Source organism: Astyanax mexicanus, chromosome 25 (assembly GCF_023375975.1).
Source record: "Astyanax mexicanus isolate ESR-SI-001 chromosome 25, AstMex3_surface, whole genome shotgun sequence".
Classification (NCBI taxonomy): Eukaryota; Metazoa; Chordata; class Actinopteri; order Characiformes; family Acestrorhamphidae; genus Astyanax; species Astyanax mexicanus.
In genome coordinates this window covers 7351624-7377774 of record NC_064432.1, presented here as the reverse complement: position 1 = coordinate 7377774, position 26151 = coordinate 7351624, and the positions used below count along the sequence as shown (strand labels likewise).

The 26151-nt window shown below is 38.7% G+C and overlaps 2 protein-coding genes across 5 annotated transcripts in view; both read left to right on the top strand.

Moving 5' to 3' along the window:
- LOC103035206 (thymosin beta-b) overlaps positions 1-14558 on the top strand; it is a 133152-nt gene extending 118594 nt beyond the window's left edge. Inside the window, exons 1-3 of one of the 2 annotated variants that reach the window (XM_007242968.4) lie at positions 12704-12856; positions 12946-13065; positions 14270-14558. In XM_007242968.4, coding sequence (XP_007243030.1) covers positions 12966-13065; positions 14270-14298 — 129 coding nt within the window. In that variant the 5' untranslated portion in view covers positions 12704-12856; positions 12946-12965 and the 3' untranslated portion in view covers positions 14299-14558. Of the gene's footprint in view, positions 1-12703; positions 12857-12945; positions 13066-14269 lie in introns of those variants that run through there. The other variant, XM_049472442.1, reaches the window with a different exon arrangement.
- melk (maternal embryonic leucine zipper kinase) overlaps positions 1-26151 on the top strand; it is a 153651-nt gene that overhangs the window by 114454 nt on the left and 13046 nt on the right. For 2 of the 3 annotated variants that reach the window (XM_049472437.1, XM_049472436.1), the window contains exons 2-11: positions 18479-18561; positions 18676-18761; positions 19471-19587; positions 20433-20576; positions 21699-21767; positions 22064-22156; positions 22874-22972; positions 23680-23748; positions 23915-24013; positions 25769-25855. In XM_049472437.1, coding sequence (XP_049328394.1) covers positions 18479-18561; positions 18676-18761; positions 19471-19587; positions 20433-20576; positions 21699-21767; positions 22064-22156; positions 22874-22972; positions 23680-23748; positions 23915-24013; positions 25769-25855 — 946 coding nt within the window. Of the gene's footprint in view, positions 1-16976; positions 17201-18478; positions 18562-18675; positions 18762-19470; positions 19588-20432; positions 20577-21698; positions 21768-22063; positions 22157-22873; positions 22973-23679; positions 23749-23914; positions 24014-25768; positions 25856-26151 lie in introns of those variants that run through there. The other variant, XM_022681749.2, reaches the window with a different exon arrangement.

The window sequence follows — 26151 nt, the reverse complement described above, 5'->3', positions numbered from 1 at the left end:
AGTTTCGAGGGTAAAAAGGGCAGACTATTCTGAAAACAACCCTTCATTTATGCACCCGATACAGATATAACTATTATAGCAGTGGAAAGCTCAGCAACCTTACTGCAGACATCCCAAGTTGCAAAAATTTATTTCATGGAACCCCCCACCCCAATCCTAGGTCAAAAAAAAAAAAAAATGCACACCAATGGACAACAGCGGGCAAGACTTTTTCATTGTTTTTTACTTTTACCAGACGTGGATATACTTTAGAGTAGTGAGATGAGAAATGAGTTTTGATGGGAGCCATGATGCTCCTACTTATTGAATCCCGAAGTCCAGGAGGGGGGAAAAAAAACTGCCCGCCCACACTGCAAACTGATTGGCTCACTCACAGAGTCTGTGCAGTGAACAGACCAATCAGAACCCTCTCTCAGGGAGACTTGAGATGTCGGTAACTGCTACTGAACTAGTTAACTTTAGGGCATTGTATGTCTTATTCAGAAAGGAATCAGGTGGTGCAGAAATTCATTATTATTCGTGACAGAATGGGTCACTCTCAGGAGCTCAGGAACTTGATAGGATGCAGCACCTCTGCAAATAGTCCAGTCGTTAAATTTCCTCTCCGCTAAAGATTCCACAGTCAACTGTCAGTGATATTATAACAAAGTGACCGGCATTGGGAGGGACAGCAAATCAGCCACAAACTTTCTGCAGAGTCAATTGCTACAAGCCTTCTTCATGGCTTCATGTGGCTTTCTGATTAGCTGAAGAACAGTAGCATCTGCAACCTTGCTGTACTTGACCAAGTGCAATGCAGAGCATTGAATGCAGTGGTGTAAAGCACGGCACCAATGGACTTGTAGTCCTCCCATGTCTTGTAGTCAGATGAACGAGGCGAAAGTTACTTGTCTGACTGCATTGTACCAAGTGTAAAGTTTGGTAGAGGGGGGATTATAGACAGAGGGTGTTTTTTATTTTTTCAGAAGTTGGGCCCTTTATTTCCAGTGAAAGGAACTTTTAACGCTTCAGCAAGCTAGAGATTCAACCCTAGAATGCGATTCAACCAGAAAGATTGGGCAGAAATTCCCATAAATACACTCCTAAACCATGTGGAAAGCCTTCCCAAAACCATTGGCAGTGTAGTAAATCACTTTATCTCTTTTCCCAAATTGCAGAAACTGGCCAACATCTACTACATCTACTAGATCTCTTGATCTCTAGTTACTAGAAGCACCAAAATATCAAATTGTTTCTCAACTGCTTGATAACACTTATCCTTTATCCATTATCCATGTTCTCTAGTAGACCCTGGTCTTCAATACTTGGAACCTGGTGGATGTTTGCGAAATCTCCATCCCCAAATTCCCAGCTCTCCATCTCCTACTCCAACTCATTGCCTTCTGCACCCCCAGTATGAAAGCCATCTCGCAAACCCTCGGTCCAAGCGATATTGCTCTTCTTCTGGCTCCTTGGAAGCTCTTCAGTCGTGGCCGTAAAAGCGTACACACAATGTTTGATAATAAAGTCAGAGCCGTTTTAGCTCTGTCAGTGCGGCAGATCGGCTTTTGGCTCTGGATCCTCCTTCAGATGGTTTCGGTTTGGCCTACAAAGCCTGATCTCTGCACAGTTTTTTAATCGATTACATCCAAACACCACAGAACCTCTTTTTTTTATTTTTTATAAACTGTCCCTGTCTCTGGGTTTGGAGGATCTCAAGGAGAAAATGGTGGTGGAGTCTTTGCTTCAGCAACTGTCCATTTTCTTGTTCACTGGTCTACGTAAAATAATACGATTGTATTACGGAGTATTTATCGCAACAGTATACTTCGTGCTACAGAAAGAAAATAAACGTTAACGTTTTATTGGATATAAATGTTTCAAACATGCAGAAAAAGACAAAATCTGTCTATTTTTTAAACAACAGTAACTTATTATCGAATGTGGGATGTCACCAGTGGGCATACAGAATTATTTTTTACTTGGTGAAGAAAAAAAAAAACCTATACAATTTTACCATCTAGTCAAATGAAGAACCAATTTTTTTTTTTGCAATACCACTCAACCAGCCCAGTAGGGGGCGATCAAACCTTCTACAAAATAATATAATAATAAAATGAAGAAGACAACAAGCATTCCAGCGTTCCAACATTTTCTGAACGTTCAATCTCCCAAAGTTTTATTTTACGTGTTTAAATGTTCTGGAAACGTTGCCGCAACGTCCATCCCTTGTGTCAATGTTATATAATAGTTTTTTTTTCTGAATGCTAATTTTAACGCTTCCATAGTTAGCATTTGTTTAGCTGGGAACGTTATTAAAGAAACGCTCTTAAAACATTGTTTTGCAGCCCATCATTACGTATGTTACACATTTTTAAAACATTCCTAGAACATTACATCGGTAATGTTAGCAGCTAACCTTTTTAAAACCCTTTTGAACACTGCTAAACATTGTTAAAACGTTCTCTGTTAGCTGAAGTACAGCTGAATACTGTGTTCTGTGTACTGCTGTGTTCTGCAATGTGAGAGTAAAATGTAATTAAGTTGTAAAAAATGTTAGTAATCTAGACAGCAACAATCAACGTGCTGTCCATCATGTTTTAGGCTAATTCTGAACAAGCTAAGCTAATGTAAACAGACACGAGACACTATTTTAGCAATCTACTGTATATAGATGAGCCATCTGTCAGTGTGTCTTTGCTATCGTAACGACGGGAAAAGTACACCCTGCAAGCTATGTTTTGGGTTAAATGTGAAATAAACCAATCAGTAGGCCACTTGCCATTCCCTTTAAGAGCCAGGTGTATATCCCCCAACACATGTCAAGTCAGACTCCGCCTCTTTTTGAACTGCTGCTGGTGCAGCATTGCCGAGTAGCATCACAGCGCTAACGCTCGAAGGAAAGCGCAGCAGCGACTTGGTTCCGATACATCAGCTCACAGATGCAGCCTTGTGCTGATCGACATCACCCTTTGGAGTGATGAGGGGAAACAGCATCTCTATCTCTATCTATCGTTTTAAGGTTATAAAATGTGATGGGTTTGTGTGGGTCCCAGTCCTCCAGCATCTGAAGATTTAAAAAGTACACCCTGCAAGGCTATGTTTTGGGTTTAATGTTAAATAAATAAATCAGTGGGCCACTTGCCATTCCCTTTAAGAGCCAGGTGTGCTCTGATTTTTATATATATATATATATATATTTTGTTTGATTTTTTTTAAACCATTTAGCTGTATATCCCCCAATACATGTGTCAAGTCAGACTCCGCCTCTTTTTGAACTGCTGCTTGTGCAGCATTGCCGAGTAGCATCACAGCGCTAACGCTCGGAGGTAAGCACTGCAGCGACTCGGTTCTGATACATCAGCTCACAGATGCAGCCTTGTGCCGATCCACATCACCCTTCAGCAGCTGGTGGCAAGCTGCATGAACGGGAGTCAAACCATCAATCTCCCGATCATAGTGGCAGCGTTTTGGACCGCTCAGCAATGTGATTTTATTTTCTATTCTTGTGTTTTATTTTAGTATCTGAGCGTTTTTTTTGTGCTGTTTAAGGTTATTAAATGGTGCAGCATTGCCGAGTAGCATCACAGCACTAACGCTCAGAGGAAAGCGCAGCAGCGACTCGGTTCCGATACATCAGCTCACAGATGCAGCCTTGTGCTGATCGACATCACCCTTTGGAGTGATGAGGGGAAACAGCATCTCTATCCACCCAGAGAAAGCAAGGCCAACTGTGTGCTCTCTCTGGGCTCCGGCAGCTGGTGGCAAGCTGCGTGAACGGGATTGGCTGCATGAACGGGTGGGGGTGGGCGGGGGGTGTTTTATTTTAGTATCCGAGCCGTTTTTGTGCTGTTTAAGGTTATTAAATGTGATGGTTTGTGTGGGTCCCAGTCCTCCAGCATCTGAAGATTTAACCTACATACATTTATTAAACATATTCTGTGGGCTGGTTTGATGGGCGCGCCACGTCGCTCCGAGCAAACGTGTGACACACTTAGTGAGCTCATTGTGTTGTAATGAAAGGTACTGTACAGTTTTACACGCACACACACACACACACACACACACACACAGATGTCAGGTAGAATTTGGCAGGTCAGAACTCAACAACCTCAAATTCCTCATCTGCTGAGAGAAAGAGAGAGAGAGAGAGAGAGAGAGAGATAGCATACATTGGCAGGAGAGAATCTTCACAATGCCAACGCAGTCTGCTGGAATGTGTGTGTGTGTGTGTTTGTGTGTGTGTGTGTGTATGTGTGTGTGTGTATTCATGTGAGCTGGCAGCTTCACTCTGGCAGACTTCCTGCTGGATACCTGCTGCTGGTCTTCTTGTCACACACACACACACACAAACACACTCTTAGAGAGGAGAATCTGTGTTTATGTGCTCGTCCAATCACACATACGCTTGTGTGTGTGTGTGTGTGTGTGTGGTAGTCAAAGAAGACACAAGTATTAGATTAGATCTCACTACTCTGACCTTCAGCTCTTTTATATTTAAACAGGGAGAGAGAGAGAGAGAAAGAGAGAGAGAGAAAGAGAGAGAGTGAGGGAGGTAAAGAAGTTAACACATGGTATCTTCTGTTTATGTGTATATATATATATTATACAGCTTTGGGGGGAAAAAATTAGAAAAGAGCACTTCAGTTTCTGAATCAATTTCTCTGATTTTGCTATTTATAGGTTTATGTTTGAGTAAAATAAACATTGTTGTTTTATTCTATAAACTACAGACAACATTTCTCCCAAATTCAAACTAAAAATATTATCTTTATTCAGAGCATTTATTTGTAGACCTCAAACAATGCAAAGAAAACAAGTTTATATTCATAGAATTCGGTTTTAAGAGTTCAGAAATCAAGATTTAGTGGAATAACTCTGTTATTTTTTTTATCACAGTTCTCCTCCTCCACCAGTCTTGCGCACTGCTTTTGGGTAACTTTATGCTCTTTACACTCCTGGCGCAAAAATTCAAGCAGTTCAGCTTGGTTTGATGGTTTGATGGCTTGTGATCATCCATCTTCCTCTTGCTTATATTCCAGACATTTTTTTCTTAATTTGGTAAACTCTAGTGGTGAGAGAGAGAGAGCGCCATCTAACCACCCAGAAAGAGCATGGCCAATTGTGCTTTCTCTAAGACTCTGGCCGCTGGTGCCAAGCAGCATGATCTGGACGAAAGCATGGAACCAGCACAGTCCTCGACTTATATTGTAGCGGCATATACTTTCTCCACTGCACCACCTGGAGCCACTAGAGACGTCAATTCTGGCTAAATTTCTGAACTGAATGGGAGTCACCCAAACCCAGCTTACCATCAGTGTGTAGTCTTGCCCACCAGGGCTCCCTTTCATTGGGTGTTTCATGGTATTTTATATAACGGTTGTTTGCCTAGCTGACGTGTTGTTGGCTATAAGAGCAAGTTACCATCTTCTGAACTGTGAAGTGTTGAAAACTGTTGGCAAAGCACTGAATACTGCATTGCAGGATTAAAGTTGAGCCATGCAATGAACAAAATATACACTAGCATGAACTTGTTGAGTATGAAATTGTTATTGTAATCAGTAATGATGCTTTTTGTTGCCTTTTTTTTCTCCTAAATGTTCCAGGGTTTGAAAATATTACAGTGTTTTTGAATAATATTAGTTTAAAAACACAATTTATTGCATTTTTATGGAGAGTTTATGGTGAAATGAGCTCAAGCTGAGAGCTGTACTTTACTCTAGATGGGATAAAAAAGGCCAGAAAACTCCCAGAAAAGAGTTAATTTAACTCTGCTATAGAGTGTATTTGAGGAATGTGTTGCAGGCCTGAAAAAGAAAGAGAGAGAGACAGAGAGAGAGAGAAATGAAAGAGAGGAGAAACAGATGAGAGAGAGGAGAAAAAACATAAAAGGGATTATTCCAGGAATGGAGTGGTGTGTGTGTGTGTGTGTGTGTGGAGGGTTCCCCACTGCAGTGCGTCGTCTTTGAACCCACCCCCACCTTGACAGGTCACATGGTGTGTGTGTGATGCCAGCTGTCTCATTTGCATACGTTTTAACTACACTACACATCTATCATTACACAGAGAGAGAGAGAGAGAGTCAGGGGGGGGGGGGTAGAGAAAAGAGTAGAGAGAGAGAGAGAAAGAAAAGGAGAGAGAGTGGGAGAAATAGAAGAAAGAGATGGAGACATTGAGAGAGAGAGAGAGAGAGAGTGGAGTGTTGTGTAAGAGACAAAAAGGAGAAGATGAAAAAAGAGGAAGACAAAGAGTCAGAGAATTAAAAAAATAGAGAGAAAAGGAAACAAAGTGAGGAAGAGAAAAAGAGAGGAAAGACAGCGAGAAGAAAGTAAGAAATAAAAAAAGAAAGACAGTCTGAGGAAAGAAAGACTGAGAAGAAAAAGAAAGAAAGAAAGAAAGATAAAAGCAGATATGGTAGGAAAGAAGAAAGAGAGGATGACGTTGAGAGAAAGAGAGGAAGAAAAAGAAAAAGACAGGGGAGAATAAAAGAGAGAAAAAAAAGAAAAAGTGTGAAAAGGAAAAAAAGAGAAAAAGACAGAAAAGAAAGAGTGAAAGAAAAAAAAACAAAAAGAAAATATGAGAAGAAGAAAAAGAAATAGAGAGAAAGAAGTGGAAAAGAAAGAACGAGACAGCGGGAAAGAAGAAAGAGGAGATATTGAGAGAGAAAAAGAAAGAGAGAGAAGAGAAGAAAAAGAGGGGAGAATGAAAGAAGAGAAAAGGACAGAATCTCTCCTTTTCTCTTCTTTCATTCAGAGTGAAAGGAAAAGAAAAAGGAAAAAATAAAAGAAGAACAAGAAATAGAGGGACAGAAGTGGAAAAAAGAGAAAGAAAGATATAGAAAAGCAGTGGGAAAAAGGGAAGAGAAGGAGAATGAAAGATAGAAAGAAAAAGAAAAAAGCAGGAGAAAGAGAAGATAAAAAGACAGAAAAAAGAAAAAAGGAAACAAGGGGAAGAAGAAAAGAAAGGGAGAGAAAGAAGTGGAATAAAGAGAAAAACGGACAGGGACAAAGAGAGAAGGAGACTGAATGAAAAAGGACAGAGCTGAGGCAGAAAAAGAAAGAAAAATGAAAGAAACCGATTAAGAAAGAGAGAGAGAAGAAGAGAAGGAGAAAGGTAAAGAAAGATAGTAGAAACAGAGAGAAAGATGGGAGAAGGGAATAAGGGAGAGCTGGTAAGGGATACAGGGATAGAGAGAATCGAAGAAAGATTGATTAAAAGAAAATGAGAAAGTTGGGGGAGAAATAGAAAGATTGAAAGAAGAAAAAGATAAGGAGAAAAAGAAGTGAAAGGAAGTAAGTAGAAGTAAAAGAAGGGAAGAGAAGAGAGACATAAGTGAAAGGAAAAAAGGAAAAAAGAAAGATACAGAGACAAAGAGAGTGGGAGAAAGGAAAGAAGAGGAGGAGAACAAAAAGTAAGAACAAAAGAAAGACAGAGGGAGAGTGTGAAATAAAAAAGAAAAAAAGAACAAAGAAAAAAGGGAAAAGAAAAACAGAGACATGAGAAAAAGAGAATAAACGATAGAATAGCGAAGGGACGGGGAAGCAAAAGAGAGGGGAAAGAGATGAGATATAGAAGAGAATTGAAGAAAGAGTGTGGAATAGAAATGGAAGAGGGAGAGAGAGATTGAATAATAGAAAATGAGAAAGTTGGGGAGAAATAGAAAGAATGAAAGAAACAACTTGAGAGAAAGTGGAAGAGACAGAAGGGGAATAAGAAATAGAAAAAGAAAGAGATAGAGAGAAGGAAACAGAGAAAGAGTATGAAAGAAGGATAGAAAGAAGGAGAGCAATAAAAGAGAGAGAATGGATTTGGAGAGCAAGAAAAAAGAAAAGATGAAAGAAAGATTAAGTTAGAAATATTAAAATGACCCCCCCTTCTTTCCAAACACACACACACACACACACACACACACACACACACACACACACACTGCATATTAAATCATGCTGTAATAAAGTGGTGCTCTGTCACATGCATATATACATACATTTGTATTTCAGTCAGGACAGGGGTGGGCTTACTTATGCAAATGAGCGTGGGGCCGGCTTAATAATTCAGTTTCTATGCGGGGGGTGGGCCGGTGTGTGTGTGTGTGTGTGTGTGTGTTAGGGGAGGGGCTAAAGGGGGGATAATTTTCATATTTCTCACTCATTCTGAAAATGTCACACAGCACACTTATATGACATCTGGATGATTTAACGCTGCTGCTTTAAAGAAGCTCCGCTTTACATAAAAAAAAAAAAAAACACAGAAATCACATTTACACACTCTCCAGACACACACACACACACACACACACACAGTTAAAAAAAATACAAATTTGTTGTGTCTGAAGATGAGTGCTATAGTTTCTGGTACAGAAGGTACGAGGAGATAATGTAGACATTAAAAAGACGTCAGTGAAGCTGAACCTTCATATAATCAGAAACAGAATGAAAATGCTTTTATTCATTAGTGCTGCAAAAATCAGCATTTGTGCTGATATCATTATTGAGATATTAAACATTTCATGTGCTGTTATCGTTATTGAAAAATTAAACAAATCGCATCATAGTGCTGGTTTTTGCAGCAAATATCGTTACTAAGAAATTAAACATTTTATTGCTGGTTAAAATAAATGTCGTTAAAAAAAATGTTTCAGGAATTTTTATTATTCTATTTCAGGGGTGTCTAAACCACGGCCTGCGGGCCATTTGCGGCCGGAAAATCGGGCCAAAGAGTCCAAAAGCGGAGAGAGTGCGCAGTTATAGCACAGAAAAACGGGCCAAAGAGTCTAAAAGCGGAGAGAGTGCTCATTTTTAGCGCAGAAAAACGGGCCAAAGAGTCTAAAAACGGAGAGAGTGCGCATTTCTAGCGCAAAAAAAACGGGCCAAAGAGTCTAAAAGCGGAGAGGGTGCGCATTTTTAGCGCAGAAAAACGGGTCAAAGAATCTAAAAGCGGAGAGAGTGCGCATTTCTAGCGCAGAAAAACAGAATGTAAAAGTTGCCGTAATTAAGGAGTTTAATATTAAGATACATCATGAAATGAAACACCAATTTGAAAAATCTTAGTTTACACAACACTGTCAAAGATAAAGATCGTAAGTCAAGTAAAATGGTGTGTAAATGAAAGTAATCAGGAAAAATGTATTATTTAAAGTGGTATATTTCATTATTTGTTTTATTATAGAGTCTTTGGCCCGTGACTTCAAATATATTTCTCCTTCTGGCCCCCAACAAAAAAAGTTTGTACACCCCTGATCTACACAGATTTCTCTACTGAAAACTGAATATTTGGGTGAGTAAATCGCTTCTGTTTATTTACAATAAGCTTAGATTTCCACTAGCGTTTAGCGGCTTAAGCTGACTGACAGCGCCACACTGAGGAACCCTGAGTTTTCCGGTAAGCCAGGGCGATATTAGCTAGCTCTTTGTCCCACGTAGCATGTTTTAATAGTAAATAGAGAGAAAACACACAGACTACAGTCTGATAATACTCACCACTGAACAGCAAAAGATCTAGCACTTATTGCGGTTAGCGGTAATGCGGTAATGCTAATACTGCTCCAGCAGTGCTAGCCGGGGTAGAATTCATACATAGGAAGAACCGGATTAGGCGCACTGCCGATTTTTGGGAAAATTAAAGTATTTTAAGTGCATCTTATAGTGCGAAAAAGTACGGTAGGCCTAGAAATGATCCGCAAGCCCTCTGAATCAAAGCATGAAATCTGCACCCCAACCAGTTTTAATTATCACTCGTTTGAGTGGTGCTGATTAATTATGCGAGCTTGAAGCACATTAGCAGACTTCTAAACATCCCACCAGTCACCGGCTGCCGTTCTCCTACCGGCCGCGTCCCATTGAAGCCCCTGAATCTGTGGGCGCTCAAAGCTGACGGCTAATGCTATCAAAGCTGATCCTGGGATGAATCAGTTCATTGATCTTTCCCAAAGAACAGCACCTGCTCAGATTACGTGCGAGTTAAAAATAACATGGAAATTATCAAAGGGCAGACAGAGCCCAGGTGAAGCGAAGTGAAGGCCAGCGAAGGCCAGTTTCCACTCAGGAAAAAGAAACAGGAAATAACGAACCTGTGTGGAGGTTCTCTATTAGTCCGTAGTAGATTTTTCTGATGTTGTTATAAAGCCGCTTGCATTTAACATTTCCACAAGGTTTAGGAGTGTGTTTATGGACATTTTTGACCAGTTTTTTTTAGAAGCGCATTTGTGAGGTTGGCCGAGAAGACCTGGATTGTAGTCACGCAGTAATTCCTCCTGAGGATTTTGTATCAAGTTGAGATCTCAGGACTCAACAGGAAAGGGGCCATTCCCAAATCTTTCCTGCAATGTTACAAGTGTAAATTCCCCCTCCACCAAATTTTCACTTTCACAATGCAGTCAGGCAAGTACTGTTCTCCTGCCAAACCGGACTTTACCAACTTTACCAATTCATCCAAAGGTCTTGTGTCTGTTTGAGGTCTTGAGACACAGGAAAGGGGCCATTCCCAAACCTTTCCTGCAATGTTACCAGTGTAAAATTGTCCAAAATCTCTTGATATGTTGAAACGTCCTTTCACTGAAACTAAGGGTAGTAGCCAAACTTTTACAATACAACCCCATACCATAATCCCCCCTCCACCAAACTTTACAGTTTCACAATGCAGTCAGATAAGAACCGCTCTCCTGGCAGCTGCCAAACCCAACTTTACCAACTTTACCAATTCATTCCAAAGGTCTTGTATCAATTTGAGGTCATAGGACTCAGGAAAGGGGCCATTACCAAACCTTTCCCGCAATGTTACGACCGTAAAAGTGTCCAAAATCTCTTGGTATGTTGAAACGTTAAGAGTTTCTTTCACTGAAACTAAGGGTCATAGCCAAACTTTTACAATACAACCCCATACCATATACCCCCCTCCACCAAACTTTACAGTTTCACAATGCAGTCAGGCAAGAACCACTCTCCTGGCAACTGCCAACCCTGACTTTACCAACTTTTTCAACTCATTCCAAAGGTCTTGTATCAATTTGAGGTCATAGGACTCAGGAAAGGGGCCATTCTCAAACCTTTCCCACAATGTTACCAGTTTAAAATTGTCCAAATCTGTTGGTACGCTGAAACATTAAGAGTTCCTTTCACTGAAACTAAGGGTCATAGCCAAACTTTACAATACAACCCCATACCATAATCCCCCCTCCACCAAACTTTACAGTTTCACAATGTAGTCAGACAAGTGGTAAAGTCCTGCCAAACCGGACTTTACCAACTTTACCAATTCATTTCAAAGGTCTTGTATCACTTTGAGGTCTTAGGACTCAGGAAGGGGCCATTCTCAAACCTTTCCCACAATGTTACGAGCGTAAAATTGTACTATAATCCCCCCTCCACCAAACTTTACACCTGGTACAATGTAGTCAGACAACAACAGCTCTCCTGGCAACTGCCAAACCCAGACTCCCAAACCCTCAACCTTCTCCTCAACCAATGTCTTGTGCTCTCATTGGCTGTCACTTCTCACTGCATTAACTTCTAGTCACAACACTTTTCACACTTTTCAAATGGAAAAAAAGGAAATGGAAAACGTTCAAACTGCGACAAACAAGTCAAAAGATTAAAAATATTAGATTTAGGCAACTCTTATTTCCTGTGTGAACACAAGAAATAATTATTTATTGCACTGCAATAATAATTTATTGCACTAAATGCAATAAATGAAGCAATTACATTTTACAGTGCATCCTTTGGCATCCTTTGACTTAAAAAACACAGACTTTGATCCTTTTAGTTGTTCAAAAGTTCCTTCCATCTTCAAGCTTCATCAGAACCATTGCAAAGGGCGTTTTTAGACATTATACCCGAAACTCTTAATCTAGGGACTATTTGAGCATAGCTGTAGGAGGCATACAGACATGTTTATAACAGATAAAGCAATAAATACACTGTTACTGTTACTTTTAAATATAGTTCTTAACTAAGAAGGGCAGATAAGATGTTTATTGCAATGCACCAACATAAAACATACATACAGTACAGTTACCCCTTACATATTTCCTTGTTACAGTTATGAGTTAATAGTTGGTTACTTCCAACAGCTTTATTTCAACAGGATTTCTGATCAATCGATTTTATTACAATGTCGCCCTCTGCTGCTCAAAAAAAGCAAAAAAAAAAAACATCTGTTTGAATCGGGAGAGACCACCCTTGTGAAAAAGAAGTATACTTAAGTTATGTTATCTTGGAACCAATAATTTGTACTTAATTACTACTTATTTGTAATTAAAATGATATAAATTTGCACTAAATTCATATTCAGTATCCTAGTTGTTATTTTCGCCACTATTTAATGTAATTTAAGTATATTTGTGTGAGCTGTCCGACTGAACGAGGAGGAGTACCAAAAGTTTCTGGACGCAACCAATCTCTGAAACTTCTCTTTTTTCTGTACTTTCAGTGGAATAAATATGTGTTATAGAGTTTTTAAAAGTAGTTTTTAAGCCGATGTATGACACAAATAAGCATACCTATCCTCCAATATTCATGTTTTTGGGGCCAAATTACAAAAACAGCATTTTAAAATAACTTTTAGCACAGCCTCCATTTTAATATTTTTGGTTCTAGATAATAAGAGTCCCTCATATGTTCTCATAGTTCTCCTAGTTTTTAAGTGATGCTAGATCAGTAAGCCACAGCTGAAACTTTTTACCTTAATGACTAATGATGAGGCTTCCCCGCGCTCTAATTTGCTCAGGCTCTTCTGATTGGACGATACAGGTCTGAGGCGAGAGCCTGTTTTAAATTTAAAAGAGCACTATCCTGAGGCTTGGTCTTGCAGTTTGGTGCTGGTTTGTAGCACAGTGCGCAGTATAATCTGAGTTTAAACCTGTGTTCAGTTCCAGCCTGTAAGGTTTTGTTTTATATCTGTTTTAAATGGTTGTACGTTTTGTTTGTTTGAGTATCTGTTTATTTATTCTCTCGTTTTGATCTCCAGAACTCCCAGCCGCCTGTAAGATGGCCGACAAGCCTGATATCAGTGAGATCTCTCACTTCGATAAGAACAAGCTGAAGAAGACCGAGACTCAGGAGAAGAATACTCTACCAACCAAAGAGAGTAAGTTATTAGATTTTGCTAGCTTTCATGTTGTGTTTTAGCTTTAGCCAACAGCTGCTTAGCTGTCTGTAATGTTCAGCTTTTTTTGGAGTTAGCATTTGCGCTGACGTGTGGCGATTTCTCCTCAGAGGCTGCTTGAGAGTTAGGCTTTAGAACTACAAGGTTCTGAGGAGATTTGAGCACTAAAATCATGTTTTAACTATTTTGCTAGGGCTGAAACTGATTGTAAAGTGCTGATATGATCAAATCCGAATGCATTGAGTTATTGAGGGTCTCATGGAGCTTAAATATTTTTTAAATTTATTTCTCCCCCTCTCTTCTCAGATCTGGATGTTCAGATTAGATAAAATAAAAAACATGCTTATAATTCAAAGCTTAAGCATTCCTCCTTTAGGCCAAAGGTGAAACATCTGACCTTGTGCACATCTGAGCAAATTTGTATAATGTTCATAATTTTTTTTTTTTTTTTTTTTTGCTGCCTGGTATTACAAGCTTAAATCTGTAATTCTCAGCTTGTAATACCAGGCAGCAAAAAAAGCTTGAACCTAATATTTCTTATAATTTTAAGAATCAGATGCACTGCTTTATTTAGGGGTTTGAAGTTAAAAAAAAAACTGCTGTTGAACAGATTAATAAAAAAATAATAATAAATTATAAAAAATATTTTATTGAAATAGATGAAGTGTCTAAATATATTTTAATAAAATTTGTATCTTGAAGACAAATCAAACAGTTAACTTCTCCAAACCTTCAGACATGCAGAATTTGGGCTTAATCCCCATTACTGATTTTATTTATTTTATTTTTTTCTTCCTCTAGAAGGTTATTCCTACTACAGTGTTGAGAGTCTTGCCTAAGTACTCATTTGAGTAGTGCAGTATAGTCACCCAGCTGGGGAATTGAACCCCTATACTCTATTAAAAACCTTTATGCTCCATAGATTTGCATATTAAAGAAATTATTTTGTCGTCTTGTGCGGGTATGAGCCTTTTTTTTCTTTTTTTTTTTTTTTTTTTTTAAATATGGGTAGTACTGGCATCATTTGGACTAGTTGGATTATTTGGTGTAGTGCTTAAATGTAAAGAATGCAAAGCAATTGCATACTCTGCCCATAGCATAGGTTAGTGTCAAATCAATCAGAGCGTGCATTTGCTTTTTGGAATTGTGAATTAAAGAAATGACCATGTTTCTCTTTCCTTTTCAGCAATTGAACAGGAGAAGCAGAGTGTCTAAGATGACTACCTCCCCCAGTTCATCGCCAAGGACAAAATGGGGCTTCTGGAAATTTTTTTCTCATGGACATAATTGTGGCTTCTCCTAACCAGCAGTACCACCTCTTGTATAAAGCTGGAGCTGAAGCATGACTTAGAGTTAATGGAGGCCTACTCTGAGCATGAACTGGGATGTACAGCCTTGTAAAGGGATTGAAGTATGGGGGTGGTGGTACATGCTCTCTTATGGAACTTGGTGAAATAAAGATATTGCACCTGTGACTTCATCTTGTGCTTTTAATGACTATTTTTATGACTTAATCATGCAGCAAATTTGACTAACTCTTTTTCCATTGGGTTCTAGAGCCTTTGAGTCATTTTGGTAGGCCAGTCACTCCTGGAAAGGTTCACCATTGTGATTTGTTGGTGTCCCAAAGCCTTAGATATGGTTTTATAACCTTTTTCCAGACTAACAGATCTCAATTACTTTGGTTTCTTAATCCTTTGAGTCTTCAGATTTGGGGCCTACTGTGTTTTTTGAGAACTTATCCTGACTTGTGTTATCAAAGGTTCTAACGTATTGTGCTGCAACTTGGTTTGGTATCACCTTCATTAAAAAGGGTGCACAGTCACTGGTTAAAATGTTTACTATGGTATCTACCATGAGCCCAGGCCAATGTTTTTACAGTAAATCTATGGGGCTTAATTTAAAAACTGATTTGCTGCTGTACAGCAGGGTAAAAAATGTATTAAACTTTTATAAATTGGTTATCTGATGCTTCAACAAACCCTTACCAGGGAAAAATTTAAAAACTCAAAACAAACATGTGCCTGTTTTATACAAATTCCGTTTATCAAAAGCCCTATCTGTACAGGATTAGTTCTTCGGGGTCCTGGAGTAATTTTCTCTTTTATGGGGGGGGTGTTGTGTCACTGAACATGTGACTGCAAAGCCAAAAAACTCAATGATCCTCATGGTTTTTCAATTGCAGTCCAGATGCAAGAGTTTTATTACCGAGTAGAAGTGAAATATTTTTCACAGACGTCCCCCTGAGAAACTAATCTGGTCCAGATAATCTCAACTATATTCTGCTGAACACAACATTTGAGGAGTAATATGAATTAAATCTCAAAAGTACCCTCACAGTGACCTCTAGTGGAATTTTAGCCTATCATAGCTCTACTGATTTGGTTGGTGAGCTAATTCTAAAGTTATAGTCAGATCACAGTTTAAAGGCTTTTTAAGATTTATAATTTCTCTTCAGAGCATTGAAGCATTTGATCTTGTACCCTTTTTCAGTATAAAAATCTATTTGTAAGCTATGTGCTTTTTTTTTTCTTTCCTTCTTTCTCAATTGCTTCATATGAACCCATTTATTTTGGACTTGCTTGATGGTGCCCTTTGATGGTGTAACATTCTCCCAGAATAGATTCTTCTCTCTACATATTCTCTGATCAACACCTACTTTGGCTATATATCTGTCTACTTTTCATATTCCATTAGGTAGATAATTATATTGTTTTTCAGGCACTGCTAGCTGGAAGTACATGGCTGCAAAAATCTGCTGTTCTCTGCAATTTTTTTTCTTTGCTGATAGACAACATGCCAGTAGTCTGGCAGTGTCTACCATATCAGTCCAGATTTAGATAAATCTATTTGTGAAATGCGAAAATCTATATTTGTGAAATATTAACATACCTAGGTTTTTGGGTGATTTTAGATAATTTGCCTCTCATTTGCTTTTAAGCCTTACAGGCAATAAAGTAACAAAAAGGGTCCTCCTAAGGGTGCCGAAGACCACCGAGATCCAGTCTTGACCCACTGATTTCCAAATCACTAGCAACTCCACCCAATCCAGTGACCATACCTACCAGTGTGCCACATGTTCCCACATGGGCCTTTACCGGTTTTGGATAATTTGTATCTTTTTTAGTTTTAAGCCTCCCAGGAAGTACAATGACGAAAGGGATCAGTTAAAAGGTCATAAATACCACCAAGGTCCAGTTTTGAACTAGAGATCTCCAAATTACTGACAACTCCACCCAATCCAGTGGCCAACCCAACTAGCATGCCCCATGTTCCCACAGAGGCTTTGAACGGTTTTGGATCATTTGTATTTCATTGGGTTTTAAGCCTCCCAGGTGATGCAGTAAATAAAAGGGATCCTTCATACAAATGCAGGAATGAATAAATGAAAAAACATGGTAATACATCAATAAATACATGAAAAAATGTGAAAATATATAAATAAATACATGTAGAAATGTTAAAATAAATAAAAGAATAAATAAAAGAATTCAAAAATATATAAACAAATAAATGTAGAAATGTTGAAATAAAGCAATAAATGTATAAATAAATAAATACATAAATAAATAAATACATACATACATACATAAATGCAGAAACAGTCCCAAATAAAGGTTCGTGCATGGAAATGTGTGTACTTTTTCACGACAAAATGTATTGATCAATTATTCTTTTTTATTTTTTTATTTGAAAATTTTATTAATAAAAATGATACAATTTTAAAAAGAAAAAAAAAAACTAGTAAAAAAAACTACAAAATACTACAGTAGTGGTTTCTAATTTTTTATGTATTTATTCAGATTTTTTAAACGTTGAACCTCTATAAAACGAGCATTTCTAACAGACGTGATTCGCTCTGACAGGACTTTTATTTTGAAATGAAGCCGGAAGTGTGACGCGTCAGTGGGAAATTCAAAATCTGCTCTGCTTGTTTCAGGGAGCTGAAGCTGGACGGGCTGAGTGTGTGTTAAGTGTGTGTTTTAGAGTGTTTGTGTGTGTTTAAATGTGTTTGAGTGTGTTTTAGATATATTTACCAGCTTTTTTTCTCCTGAGACTCAGTGAGAATAAGCGGGTTTTCTCTCCTCTCGGACCGGTTTAATCACGGAGACTCGCGGTGAGTAAAGCGGACTGAGTTCTCTCTGTTTACCGGTTTATTACTCTTAGCATTAAAGGAGAAGTCTGGTATAAAATGGACCTGGGGTTTAATGAAACATGATGATGAGTACGAACATTTGGCAAATAGTCTGTTCTTCCCTATTATTCAGAAATACAACGCTTTTAGCCGAAGCTCCCAACTAACAGACTTAGGTTAGAATGCTTGTGATAGGGGCATAGAGCCACCCATGCGAAGAAATCACTATTTTACATCAATAACAAACTCAGAGTAGCTATAGAGTAGCTCCACACTTAATTGGTAGAATTTGAGAACCCTGGCTGTTATATTTACTCTGTTTATAAGATAATCCTCACAATATTGAACTACATGAAGAAAACCTGAAATTAACAGTGTACAGCGGCTCACACTGTTGCCAGATTGGGTGGATTCATGCTAAATGTTGAGTTGTGTCTGAAATTGTCTGGAGGAAACGCTGTGATTTGACAGGTGTACAAAACTACCAAGTGTTGGGAGTTTGGAAATTGAACTCATCAGTGTTGTGGTTAGAAATCTAACCAGGCAGAGACAGAGCTTTTAGTCCTGCTGATGGAAATTTGAAGCTGGGTTTATGTTCGTTATTATATGTGAGTAAGTTATTTCTTTCTTTCATTGCTTGCAAGATTATTTTTATGTCCTGTATTTACTTTTTTTGTTTCGTGTGTCCAATGATACAAGGCACAAAACACATAGTACAAACATGCAGATAAACTCAGTTAAATATCGATTTTTGTAATTAGTGATATTTAAGATTTAAGAGTTAATAAAGTTGTTTTAATTAAGATCATGTTGAAATAAACCCTGTAACATTGTTGATATGATGAACATCAGCTGTTTGGGTGGTTTTCTCAGTATTTTGGTGGATTTGAAACCCATTTTACCCAGTGAATTGGTTTTGTCTGAATCCCACTGTAACAATCTGGCAACCCTAAAGGCTCGCTGTCCGCTCCGTTTCTTCGGCCGTCTGTTGCTTAGTAGCGAAACCCGCAATGCATTTTGGGACACACTTAGCTCGCTTAGTAAGCAGCGATGTTTACTATAAATCGTGATGCATTATGGGAGTTTTTAGTGCCCTCAAAATCATGTTCGAATCCTCACTTACGATTTGGTATTACACTATTGAGTATTGAGTATTGCTGAAATACTCAATAGTGCCCTAACTAGTAAATAGGGAGCCATTTCGGTCATAGCCCCTGACATTTAAACCGAAGCCCTGAGCTGTCTTGTCTTGTTTTGCAGGCTGAAGCTGTTCGTAAACATGCCTGCAGAAAATGCCTCCGAGCTCCTCAAGTACTATGAAGTGTATGAAACCATTGGTTCAGGTAAACAATCTGACCTCCTCTTATTGTGTGAGTGTGTGTGTGAGAGAGTGTGAGAGACAAAGTAAGAATGAGATCTTTTGATGTAAACCAGCTCATCCACTTTAAACCCCACAGGCGGTTTTGCTAAAGTCAAGCTGGGCAGACACATTCTGACCGGAGAGAAAGTGGCCATCAAGATCATGGAGAAGAAAGACCTGGGGGTGAGCTGCTGTTGGTGTTAATTAGGGGTGTCACGATTCTCTAAATCCTCGACTCGATTTTATTTTTTTTTTTACAGCAGAGAGGTCTATGCCAGTTTTAGATTAGTCTATGGTCAGTCATTGGTTTGATTCATTAAATTTACAATATCTTATTTTTCAAAAGGTGGATTTGATATAAGTGATGCAAAGTGATACAAGTGATCTGTAATACACCACATTAGGCACTAATGGTCAAATTTAATGGTCAAAATTTAATTAGGATATATAACTCTATAAATATATATAACTCTTTTTGACTTCGAGGCTCGAGACCTTGACAAAATTTTGATCGATTTCGATGAAATATCGAAATCGTGACACCCCTAGTGTTAAAATTGGTGTAATAGTATCATACAATATTCTACCATAATTCATAGTTAGGAGTGTGGCTGGAACAGAATATTAATATTGTGATATATTGTGTAGTTTTCTTGTAAGTATTTTACCAAAATGCTAAAAAAAAAAAAAAATAATAATAATAATAATAGCAGAATCTCATGATCGTGATCTCATCGCTGTCCTGGGCACTGTAATTCCACTGTAAATAATTTCTTAAAAGTGTCTCAGTAACTGTGTGGGGTCAGAACAGTTGTTCAAGAACAGTAAAAACAAAACGTGCACCAGTTTTAGAAACTCATAGATCATTTACAGTTATCTTTTTTTTTCACAGGATGATCTGCCTCGTATAAAGACGGAGATCGACGCCATGAAGAACCTCAGTCATCAGCACGTGTGTCGCCTTTACCACGTCATTGAGACGTCCAGCAAGATCTACATGGTGCTGGAGGTAGAGGCTAATACTGTGCATCCTCACTGCTGTAAAGCTAGATTCCATTCTTTAGCACTACTTTTTGACTTTGTTTGAATCTTGCATTGTGTTAAAGCGACATGCCAAATGGACCAATAGAAAAACATACCAGTACTCTATAGTGCAGTGTAAATTTCGTTGACGGATAATTTTCGTCATAGTTTTTGTCAACAAAGCTTTTTTTCAAGACGAAAACGAGACGATAACTAAATATAAACAGCATTAAAAAACATAAAAACGAGACGAAATTAACTGACATTTCCGTCAACGAATAAAAACGAGATGAAAATGTTTGGCAGGGATGACATCCAATCAGAGCTGATTTAGTTCTGTGAAAGGTAGGGACCAGTTAGGAAGAGATCCAATCACTACTACTTTAGCGGAGGTGGAGAGGCGGGACAAGTGGGGTAGTCATCCAGTGCTTCTCCTGTGTGGCTCCGTGCTTTCGTATCTGCACAGATCTGATTGGCTGAGGAGAGCGCTTGGTGATCTTACAGCACACGTGATTGGTCTGCAAGTTAACTGCGCTGTAATAAAACACGTAAACCAAAAAGACAAAAAAAAAAAGTTCCGCCGCTTTAAATAAAAACGGTCAGAATTAAATCCTTTTTAGTAGTTTATCGGTTTGGGTTCGGATTGGACAACGTCTGGTTTTTCAGATTTTCAACTGAATTACTGAAACTGAAACTGAACTGTGTGTAGATCTTTAACCACATCACGTTTGTTTTTATAAATGTTTTGTTTGTATTTCCAAGCCCCCCTGTGTATTCTTTCTAATCCCGCCCCCTGTTCTCTTTGTTCTTTCTCCTCTGGTTGTGTTTCAGTATTGTCCTGGAGGAGAGCTGTTCGATTATATCGTAGCTAAAGACCGACTGTCTGAAGAGGAAACCCGAGTGTTCTTCCGCCAGATCGTCTCGGCTCTGGCCTACGTCCACAGCCAGGGATACGCCCACCGTGACCTCAAACCAGTAGGAAACCTGTAGAATGCAAATTATGCTAATAACATCACCAAGTTTGATCCCAGCTTTCACCATAATCAACCTCGCCCTGTGGCACTTGCCGTAAGAGATGCAAAGTTTGAACGCTAGGTGTTCGAAACGGGCCAGAGAGTCTAAAAGCGGAGAGGATGCTCAGTTATAGCACAGAAAAACAGGCCAAAGAGTCTAAAAGCGGAGAGAGGGCGCAATTGTAGCGCAGAAAAACAGGTCAAAGAGTCTAAAAGCGGAGAGAGTGTGCAGTTGTAGCGCAGAAAAACGGGCCAAAGAGACCAAAAGCGGAGAGAGGGCGCAATTGTAGCACAGAAAAACAGGTCAAAGAGTCTAAAAGCGGAGAGAGTGTGCAGTTGTAGCGCAGAAAAACGGGCCAAAGAGACCAAAAGCGGAGAGAGGGCGCAATTGTAGCACAGAAAAACAGGTCAAAGAGTCTAAAAGCGGAGAGAGTGCGCATTTCTAGCGCAGAAAAATGGGCCAAAGAGTCTAAAAGCGGAGAGGGTGTTCAGTTGTAGCGCAGAAAAACGGGCCAAAGAGTCTAAAAGCGGAGTGAGTGCGCAGTTGTAGACCAGAAAACCGTGCCAAAGAGTCTAAAAGCGGAGAGAGTGCGCAGTTCTAGTGCAGAAAAACGGGCCAAAGATTCTAAAAGCGGAGAGAGTGCGCAGTTCTAGTGCAGAAAAACGTGCCAAAAATTCTAAAAGCGGAGAGAGTGCGCAGTTCTACCGCAGAAAAACGGGCCAAAGAGTCTAAAAGCGGAGAGACTGCGCATTTCTAGCGCAGAAAAATGGGCCAAAGAGTCTAAAAGCGGAGAGAGTGCGCATTTCTAGCGCAGAAAAACAGGCCAAAGAGTCTAAAAGCGGAGAGAGTGCGCAGTTCTAGTGCAGAAAAACAGGCCAAAGAGTCTAAAAGCGGAGAGAGTGCGCAGTTCTAGTGCAGAAAAACGTGCCAAAGAGCCTAAAAGCGGAGAGAGTGCGCAGTTCTAGCACAGAAAAACAGGCCAAAGAGTCTAAAAGTTGCCGTAATTAAGGAGTTTAATGTTAAGAGACATCATGAAATGAAACATCAATTTAAAAAAATGTGTGTTTTTGTTATTTCTTTCAGGAAAACTTACTGATTGATGAGGATCACAACTTGAAGCTGATTGACTTCGGTCTCTGTGCCAAACCAAAGGTCTGTATTCATATTTAAACCTCGACTCAACTGTTGTAGAGTTGAATAAAAATGTCACTGATAATCAGAGTAGTAGTTAGTAGGAAATGCAGTTATGTATATAATGATTTGTGGTATATTTCTGCTTTTTTTTTTTTTTTTGAGTTGTTTAAACTTACAATGGGAAACAAACAGACCAGTTGTGCAAGAAGTCATTAATATTAAATTAGTAGACTAATCAGCACCTAAGCAGAATGTTTTATATAATTGTTCTTGCTGTTATAAATCTGTATTGTTTTGCATGTGTTGTTTTGTAGGGAGGTTTGGGTTATGAACTGATGACCTGCTGTGGAAGCCCAGCCTACGCAGCTCCAGAACTCATTCAGGGAAAGTCGTATATTGGTTCTGAGGTATGAGTGTGCAGGTGTTACACTAACTAGGGGTGTCAGGATTTTCTAAATCCTCGATTCGATTTTATTTCCGATTTTCTTTTTTTATTTTCTTTCTTTTTTACAGCAGAGAGGCCTATGCCAGTTTTAGATTAATCTATGGTCAGTCATTGGTTTGATTCATCAAATTTACAATATCTTATTTCAAAAGGTGGGCTTGATATAAGTGATGCAAAGTGACCCAAGTGATCTGTAATACACCACATTAGGCACTAATGGTCAAATTTAAATAATTTAATTAAGATATATGTGTAATGCCTTCTAGTGGCTTTTTTGGTAGCAGCAGTGTGCACTATTAAAAACAGCAATGTGCAACATAACAAAATAAATAATAATAAAAAAATACAGGAACAGTCATGTACAAAATAATAGAACAATTAGAGCCTTAACAAACTGAACTCTATCCTACTATAACAGTTCAACATGAAAAATAAGACTTTAAGACTTTTTCGGTCCCTGAGAATGAAGTTTTTTAGATATATTATTAACTTTATCTGAGAGAAAGATGCTCCTTAAGGTAGGCTAGACAAAACAACTTTTTTTTTTTTTTATATTCAAATTTTTTTTTTTAAGAACATAAGAATATCCACATTCTCTGGAGAAAGAGCTGCTCTTTGAGCAGTCATATATATTTGCTCTATTGTGTGTGTTTTTTTTTTTTGTGTGTGTGTGTTTCAGGCAGATGTTTGGAGTATGGGCGTGTTGCTGTTTGCTCTGCTATGTGGTTACCTCCCGTTCGACGATGATAACTGTATGGTCCTGTACAGAAAAATCACAGTAGGTTTGCAGTTAAGAGTGGGTTAAAATATATATTTTTAAATAATTAATCTTCATTCAAATGACCCAATATTGAGTTGTTTAAATAAGCTTATTTTTAGACATGTTATAGTTACGTATATGTGACATGACTCCCTCAAGCAGTTTGGATTGTGTGTCTCTCCACTCTTCCTCCAGACTCTGCTCCCTTGATTTCCAAATGAAATGTAAATTTTACTGATGTTCAGGGCTGGTTTGATCGTGAGATTGTTTTCCCGGAAAATCTTACAGCTAGTGCTGGGCATTTTTCACGATTAAGTCGGTTCATTCAAATTACAGTTTTAATGCGATTTTCAAAATAGAGTAATAACAGAGATTTTTCATGAAGACATTTTATCTATTTAATCTAAAATATCCGAAAACGCTACTCATTTCTGAAGTGTTTATCCGTCTTAGCCTGGACAACAGGGCCTCCCGCAGACTAACACACATATATTTTCTTTAACATTAACATTCTATCTATCTATCTAGTAACACAGATATTTTTAATAATAGTAGGTTATGGGTGTTTCTCATACAATTGCAGAACATTAGTTCTCTGGAAATCTCTTTCTTAACTGAACAAAATTTTATCTATTTGGGAATTTGTGAATCTGAATCTAATTGATTTTGAGAGTCTGAGGTAATACTCAGCCGTAATCGCCATCTTTGTTTGCTTGTGTTTGTAGAGGGGTCATTATGATAACCCCCGCTGGCTGTCTCCTGGCAGCGTTCTGCTGCTGAACCAGATGATGCAGGTATGGTTAAAATGCACGAGGAATCACTGACTGACTCACTGACTGACTCACTGACTGACTCACTGACTGACTCACTGACTGACTCACTGACTGACTGACTCACTGACTCACTGACTGTACTTTTTCTTTTCTGAGAAATTAAGGGATTCCTATGTATATCCTGCAGGTGGAGCCAAAAAGGCGTTTATCAGTGAGACAGCTGCTGGATCACCCCTGGGTGATGAAGGATTACAGCAGCCCTGTGGAGTGGCACACTACTCGCCCGGTAACTCCCACACAAACATACATACACACACACACACACACCACCCAAACAGAAAACTGGGGTTAAGACTTGTGTAAGTTACTATAGGTTTTAATCGGATCTCCGGTGGATTTTCCATTTTACCGAGACCTTAAATTCACCTCTGAATGGCCAAATAAGTGCTAGTGCTTAGTGGATAATGATAATGTTTGACTAATGCTGCTCCAGCAGTGCTAGTGCGGGTTAGCAGCAGGCTACAGGCCGATAATACTCACCTCTGAATCGCCATAGAGCTAACGCTTAGCATGGTTAGCGGCTACTGCTAATAATGTTCCAGCCTTGGTGCTGGAGAAACTTTACTGAAACTTCTGTATAACTCTGTACTTCAGCAGAGTGGCTTTACTGCTCCTTAATACCTGACTGGTAGAATTCCTGTATAAGACGCACCGGATTTTAAAACGATCAAGTGATTTTTGGGACAATTGAAGAATATTAATGCGCCTTATATTGCGAAAAGTACGGTAAAATTCCTTTGACTGGAACTGACTGTCCAAATCTAACTACTGAAACACAACCACATACCATAATTCCCCCTCCACCAAACCAAAGGAAAGCCCCAGGATGTATGAGGATGAGATACTTATTAATCTTTAAAGTTTAATTCATTGACTGTTGATTTGTTTCCTCCCCCATCACTACTAAAGGCTTTAATAAGACTTTAATTTTTCACGGGCGATATTGATTTAATAATAGAGCCCAGCAGTGAACGTGAACGTCATAGCTGGAGCCCTTTATTGATTGGCAGTGACCTTTCATATGCTTATTATTGATTGTGTTTGTTAGCCGTTAGCATTAGCTCTTAAAGTATTAAAGGAGGATTTGTATTTGGACGCTTTAGTAGTAGTGCTGTAGTAGTGCAGTGGGCAGTGTAGCGCATATACTTGTGTTACGTGAAGATGCTGCTTTTTGGAATCGGTTTTATAGTTTTAGTGAAGACACAATTATTTTGATATAACTGCCGCTAAAATACAGGGAAAAAAATTTACCAAATTGAAAACCTCTGGAATATAATCAAGAGGAAGATGGATGATCACAAGCTGATCATCAAACCAAACTGAAAAGCTTCAATTTTTGCACCAGGAGTGTAAAAAGCATGAAGTTATCCAAAAGCAGTGTGTAAGACTGGTGGAGGAGGAGAACATGATGCCAAGATGCATGAAAACTGTGATAAAAAACCAATCAGGGTTATTCCACCAAATATTGATTTCTGAATGTGAATTCTTTTTGGTATTTCAGGCGTTTCTCATTTTCTGCAAACAAATGCTCTAAATGACAATTTTCTTTTGGGAATTTGGGCGAAATGTTGTCTGTAGTTTATAGAATAAAACAACAATGTTTGTTTTATTGTTTGGAACCTGTTCTCTGCTGGATCTTGGAACGAACCAGAGTCCGGTTTAACTGGATCAAATAGTGCTAATGTGAAAACGCCCTAATTTGGTAATTCCTAGTATTTTGCTTATTAAGGAGTATTGTATCCTCTTCATTAACAGTAACGGATGGTGTGAAGTATCGTAGAGACTCACAGTATTGTGATATCATTGCTATTGAGAGATGGACTGTGATTCCTAACCCTGATTACCAGTTTGTTTGTTTTTTTTTAAGCATTTTTAATAATTGTCTTGCCAAAATAATCAGTAAAATAATGTTGGAGTAAAGATAGTGTCTCGAAAAATGTAATTAATTCTGTGTCTGTCTGTCTGTCTGTCTGTCTATCAGTTGGGTCATATAGATGAGGACTGCATCACTGAGATGGCTGTGGCGTTGAAGCGCTCCAAAAAGAGCACCATCCAGCTGGTATCAGAGGTACAGTCGCATACATAATCATACATTACATATCAGTTTATAACCTACTATAACATGACAGTGTCAATGTTCATAATCAAAGGTGTGAAACGTATTCTCGTTCATTAAATCTGTAGTAGAAGTATAAAAAATACTAGCGTTTTTAAATATTTCTGTAGAAGATTAAGTTTTTGCTTAAGTACTAAATTAGGACATTAAGGACAAAAGCTTAGTCCGCAGGCATCGAGTGGTCCAGCGTTTAGAGCGCTGCCACTTCGTTCGGGAGATCGCTGGTTATGATCCCGGTCATGCAGCTT